At 42.7% G+C, this 6,688-nt stretch overlaps 1 protein-coding gene across 1 annotated transcript; it reads right to left on the bottom strand.

Moving 5' to 3' along the window:
* Positions 1 to 2,515: 2,515 nt before the first annotated feature.
* On the bottom strand, positions 2,516 to 4,888 carry LOC140200910 (protocadherin gamma-C5-like). The gene has a single exon (XM_072264559.1). The coding sequence runs from the start codon at positions 4,886 to 4,888 to the stop codon at positions 2,516 to 2,518; it is 2,373 nt and encodes a 790-aa protein (XP_072120660.1).
* Between the last annotated feature and the right edge of the window lie 1,800 nt (positions 4,889 to 6,688).

Here is a 6,688-nt window from a genome sequence, read left to right as displayed (position 1 = left end):
TATTTTGTTGACATGTTTCCTAAAACTTGGTGACCAAAACTGTACACAATACACCAAATTTGGCCTCGCCAACGCTTTGTACAATTTAAACATAAATCCCTACTCCTATACTCAATGCTTTGATTTATAAAGGCCAGCATTCCAAAAGCCTTCTTCACCATCTATCCACATGAGATTCCGCCTTCAGGGAACTATGCACCATTTTTCCCAGATCCCTCTGTTCTACTGCATTCTTCAGTACCCTGCCATTTACCATGTACGCCCTATTTTGATTAGTCCTACCAAAATGTAGCACCTCACATTTATCAGCATTATCCTCCAGCTGCCATCTTACAGCCCACTCTTCTAATTGGCCTAAATCTCTCTGCAAGCTTTGAAAACCTACTTCATTATCCTCAACTACACCTATCTTAGTATCATCTGCATCTTACTCATCCAATTTACCACCTCATCATCCAGATCATTAATGTATATGACAAACAACATTGGACCCAGTACAGATCCCTGAGGCACACCACTAGTCACTGGCCTCCAATCTGACAAACAGTTATCCTCTACCACTCTCTGGCGTCTCCCATCCAGACACTGCTGAATCCATTTTACTGTTGCAATATTAATACCTAAGGATTGAACCTTCCTAACCATTCTTCCTTGTGGAACCTTGTCAAAGGCCTTACTGAAATCCATACAGACAACATCCACCACTTTACCCTCGTCAACTTTCCTAGTAACCTCTTCAAAAAATTCAATAAGATTTGTCAAACATGACCTTCCACGCACAAATCCATGTTGACTGTTCCTACATTAAAAAGAAAGAAGAACAATAAACAATAAACTGTGCAGTTAGGAGGTGGAAACTCTACGTACAGCTATTAATGCTGATGGTGTTAACAATGTTTTAGTGCAATCCGTTAATAGAAATAACAACAAAAAAAAAGAAATCAACCCGAAGGCACAGTACCAGTGTCATCCCTCCAGTCTGAACAACAACTTTCTGCTACGACCCTTCTGATTTGTTTGTGGTCATTTTTAACCAGCTGATTACCTCATCTGGAATCCCATATGATTTGTCCTTCCAGTCTTGCCAAACCATGTGCAACGCAGTCAAGGGATTTATTAAAATTCATGCGGATAATGTCGACTGCCCTACCTTCGCCAGGCTTCCCCTTCTGTTCAAAAAGCTCAGTCCGACTAGCGGGACACGGATTCCCAGCGACTAAATAATACTAACCATTCCTTTAAATATTTCCATTCCTAATGCTGGCAGACCCTATCTCTAAAAAAAAATCCCTTTGGTAAATTTCTCAGCAGAGATGTTCGGCTCACTGGGGTGCAGATCCCCAATTTGCTCTTGAGACACTTCTTAAATATAGACGCAACCTTAGCCTCCATCCGGTGCATCACACCCGGGAAACAAGAATGGAAATATCTTCGCCAGGCTATTACAACTTCCTGTCTAACTTTCCCCAATAAATGTTGTATCAAGTTACGAAGATTTATCCGTTCTAGTATGTTTTAAAAGTAGGTATGAAGAGTAGCATGTACATCACTGCAGCTGCTGCCTGTCATTAGACCGCTCTGAAGGTAGGAAGGGGTTAGAGTCAGAACAACAAGGTAGAAGTTGTAAAGTGGCTATAATTTGAAAGGCCAAAAGAAGCTTGGAAAGACAAATCTTGCTGCTACTTGTAAATTGCATTCACTTTGAAACCTGGTGGTGTGGGAAGTAATAAGCAGCGGTAGGATTTTTGTGTCTTCTCTTGGATGAGAGGGGATGAAACCAGATTGAGAACAGATCCCCTCTCGAATACCAGGATATCCCAAATCCTTGCTGTTAAAAGTATGTTAAAAATAGCCAATGAAAACGCTATATTTAAACCTAAATCCTACGAATTCCTCCCTCCATGTTTCTCAATTGGACTAACCGTATCAAGCACCCAACTTTGTTCTATCTATTAGGATCTCGCCTGCTCTGTTACTTCAATAGTAAGCTTCTTGTTCTTTTTACCTACTCTGACTACATTTTACTCCCAGATCTGAAACAAAGAAAACCGTTACTTTTACCCACAAATTCAGCCTGATATAGTTTCGGTTTCTGTTCACCCGTGTGCATTTTTGGCTCTGTTTTTAGACTACGGAATTATACAACAATCGAGAATGCATTTCTAAATGTCTATATGCCTTTATATTTCAATTTTCAAATAATACTACTCACACTTAAATCCCGGCGCCACGTTATATATGCATATTTGACCTCAGCGCAGCCAATTACGTACGCCATTCAGTGAACAAATACCAATCTCAGATCTATATTCCAGTTGCTGGAAACTTTACTTTTGATCATAATAGCAATTATGCTCCTCTTCAACAGAAAGAGAAAGAGAGAAAAAATGCAAAAAGGGAATAGTTTCTGAAACAGTTTACTCCAACAAACCACACGATAGAATATACGCGAAATTAAGCGCACATAAGCTGGGCATGCGTTGATGTTACTCATCTCTGTTATTTAGCATTGAGCCTAAGAGGTAGGAGGTCCACATGGCTTCAAAAAAAGGAAATCACTCTTTGCTGATTCTGGAGACAGGCAGACCGAGTATTGCGGCAGTCCTGGCATGCGGACTACCTGGTCAGTACCAGGATATCGTAAAGTGTCCTCCATCGTTGTTTTTCGATTAGTCATGCTGTGCATATCTCCACGTTTATAACTATAACTGCAAGAGGCATACTCCTGGGTGATATTTCTCTCCTGTTTACATTTCACGCCAATCAACAGTATGATAATCAGAAGAAAGACTATGGAAGTGCAACTGAAAATAATCAATAAATAAAGGTTTAGATCAGAGGGATATTCGGGACTCCCTACTAAATTACCACTTTCAGTGACAGTATCGGTGCTATTCTGCAAAATTGTGACTTGAATAGAAAACGTGCTGGATAGGTTTGGTTGGCCATTGTCTTTTACCAGGATAAGCAGACTTTGTGTTGTGGAATCTGACTCTAAGATATTCCGCGCGGTTTTGATTTCTCCAGAAGTTTGACCAATGATGAACAAACTGGGATCGGTAGCTTTCATTATTTGGTAAACGAGCCGAGCGTTCTGGCCAGAATCGTCATCAGTGGCCAATATCTTTGTGACTAGGTATCCCTGGCTCACTGACTGGGGCATGTTCACTACGGCTGATGACCCACTCTGTCCAGAAGGTGAAACAATTACTGGAGCATTGTCATTTTGATCCAGGATGATTACATTCACCGTAGCGGTGCTGCTGCGTGGGGGTACCCCAGCGTCCCGGGCTTGAACATGGATCTGAAAGCTTTTTAGCTCCTCATAGTCAAAAGAGCGCAGGGCGTAAATAGTGCCGTTCATAGAGCTAATGCTGAGGTATGTAGACATTGGCATATTTTGGATATTATTGTTCAGAATGGAGTAAGAAACATATGAATTCTGCTCCAGATCAGGATCAAACGCAGTTACTGCGAAGATAGACGTGCCAGGGGTATTATTTTCAAGCAGATATACGTTGTAAGATAGTTCAGCGAAGCGTGGGGCGTTATCGTTTACATCAGTAACTGCAATGTGGATCGTTTTATTTGTTGACAGTGAAGGTGACCCCAAATCCCAGGATGAAATAAGTACTTTATATTCAGACATCGTTTCACGGTCCAACGTTTCACTTGTAATTAATTTATAATGACTCGATGATGTTTGCAGCATAAAGGGGACGTCCTGTGGTATTTCGCAGCGCACTTGACCGTTCTTGTCAGAGTCACGATCGGTAACATCAATCAAGGCGATTAAAGTTCCTGGCGGAGCATTTTCTGGGACATAATTTGTGGATGATTTCACTTTTATCTCGGGTACGTTGTCGTTCACGTCAATAATTTTAATCAGCACTTTGGAGTGTCCCGTTATCGCAGGAGACCCGTGATCAACAGCTTGAATATCCAGTGAATAGCCTTTTGTTTCTTCAAAATCTAGCAGCCCTTCAACGAGTATCTCCCCAGTGTCTGGGACCAAACTGAACACCCCATGCACTCTTTGTGAAGTTAGCCCACTAAATGAATAAGTCAGCTTAGCATTCAGCCCGTCGTCCAAATCATTTGCGACAACTTTCACCACTAAGGTACCTTGTGGTATATTTTCCTTTATGCTGCTCCTGTAAACATCATGCTCGAAAACCGGCGGATTATCATTAAAGTCCAGTACAGTAATGAGAATCTGAGCTGTTCCGGTTCTCTGAGGGATCCCACCGTCCGTCGCAGTAAACTCCAGCTGAAAGGATGTCTGCAACTCTCGGTCCAAAGATTTCTCTAACACCAGCTCGGCTATTATAATACCCTCCTCGGTTCTCCGTGTCTCAAGACTGAAGTACTCACTCGCACTGATGGCATAGTCGGCCACTGTATTTATTCCAACGTCAGGGTCTTCCGCGCTCTCGAGACGGAAGCGTACCCCAGGTGAAATAGCTTCGGATATCTGCAAAGGAATACTGCTCTCCCGGAAAGCGGGCGAGTTGTCATTCACATCAAAAATCACTAATTCCCCGCGATACACCTCCAACGGATTTTCCAGTATTATTTCAAAGGGTATAGTGCACATCTCTGCTTGTCCACAAAGACGTTCCCGGTTAATTCTTTCACGAATAGACAAAACCCCATTATCTAAACCAACCGTTATGTACCGTCCTCCGTCATCAGGACTGAGATGAAATTTACGAGCAGATAACTGCTGGACACTCAGTCCCAAATCTTGAGCGATATTCCCAACAAGTGTCCCTTCTTCCATTTCCTCGGCAATAGAATAGCTAATATGCCCGGAACTTCGACCAGGGGCACAAACGATAAAAATGGAAGCAATTAGAGTGAGGCTTAAACTGGATACGCACGCCATTGTTCCGCATTCAATTAATGTAGAAAAGCAGCCCTCTGTTCGGTTAATCCGTATCGCCGTCCTTCCGACAAAACAAAACACCTACAGATAAATTCTGAATATAGACAGACAGGGCGATTCAGCCTCAGAATGAACCCATAATCGAAGCGCAAGCAGTGATCCTCCCTATTCGTCGACTCTTGTCCTTTGATTTTGTGAGTGGGAGGGGCAATGGATCCATCTGTGGAGTTCAGCTTCTCATTGGTAGACAGCGACACGACCAGTTCTTTTCGACAATTGCAACTGCAGTTCTTAAAGCTGTACTGCATTCCTAATATATTTAATGTTGTACAACTATAAAGATATACTGTATGTGTTCATAAAATGATTAATTCAATATGTTTTCAGCATTTATCTTTGTATGTCATAACACCAGCATTAAGATGTTTTTTGGCCTTAAATCTGGCACAACGTATACATTCACTCAGAATGTAAAAGGGAATATACTATAGATGCTGCATTAGTATTTCGATGATACAATACACGGTTATACTAAGATAAAGAATGCTTAACGTACAATGCGCAGAGCCAATTTCAAAAAAAAAAAAAATCCGATTACACTGGCCACTTCCTACATGCATACAGATAGAGGCTAAAGGCCTAGGCTCCAGATATTAGAAGAACAAAAAGGTGGTTGCTGGAGACCAAGGAACGGCTACGAGATTACTTCCAGTCGATGGACTGAGCTCAGCTGTGATTATAAAGTCCTATGAATATTATAATCCTGTGACGTCTGTCTCTGTGGCCAAAGTGCGAGCATCCGGTCAGTTAATCCGGCCCAGACTGAGTACCTAATCAAATACTAAATACCTGTACCGATTAACTGACTGGAGTGATCAATGAGACATTTAAACTGCGCTTCGGCAGGCTGGTGTACCCACGTGCTTCAAACAGGCTTGTCTTATACCAGTGCGTAAGAGGAACGTGGTAACCTGCCCTAATCACTGTCGTCTAGTCGTCCTTACATCCGCAGTGACGAAATGTTTTCAGAGAGTGATGACGAAACATATCAACTCCTGCTAGAGAAGTGACTGGAATCTGCTCCAATTTACCTACCAGTGCAAAAGATGCACAGCAGATGTCACTTCACTTGGCTGGCACCAGGGCAGGAAACGATTCTCAATATCCCTAGATCTCAGTGCTTTAAAATGGATGGTGGGGGGGGGGGGGGGAGGGGAGGATGGGGGGCGTTACGGGTCAGGGATACTATTACAGCTACAGAAAGGGTGGGTAATATAACAGGATTCTCTCTTGAGTCAGTATGGGTGAAAGTCAGGAACAGGAAGGGAGTAGTTACTCTGTTGGGGGTATTCTATAGGCCCCCTGGTAGCAGCAGAGATACAGAGGAACAGATTGGGAGGCAGATTTTGGAAAGGTCCGAAAATAACAGAGTTGATATCATGAGGGACTTTAACTTCCCTGGTATTGATTGGCATCAGATTAGTTCCAAGGGTTTAGATAGGGTAGAGTTTGTTAAGTGTGTCCAGGACGGATTCCTGTCACAGTATGTGGACAGGCCGAATAGAAGGAATGCCATACTAGATCTGGTACTAGGTAAAGAACCGGGTCAGGTCACAGATCTCTCAGTGGGTGAGCATCTGGGGGACAGTGACCACCGCTCGCAGGCCTTTAGCATTATCATGGAAAGGGATAGAATCAGAGAGGACAGAAAAATTTTTAACTGGGGAAGGGCAAATGATGATGCTCTAAGGCTAGAACTTGCGTGTGTGAGTTGGGATGACGTTTTTGCAGGAAAATGTA

This window comes from Mobula birostris, chromosome 7, assembly GCF_030028105.1.
Source record: "Mobula birostris isolate sMobBir1 chromosome 7, sMobBir1.hap1, whole genome shotgun sequence".
Taxonomy (NCBI): Eukaryota; Metazoa; Chordata; class Chondrichthyes; order Myliobatiformes; family Myliobatidae; genus Mobula; species Mobula birostris.
This window is presented reverse-complemented; position numbering and strand designations above follow the sequence as displayed.

Excerpts from the sequence above, each read along its gene's own strand:
- LOC140200910 (XM_072264559.1), bottom strand. The coding sequence starts at position 4,888 with ATGGCGTGCGTATCCAGTTTAAGCCTCACTCTAATTGCTTCCATTTTT.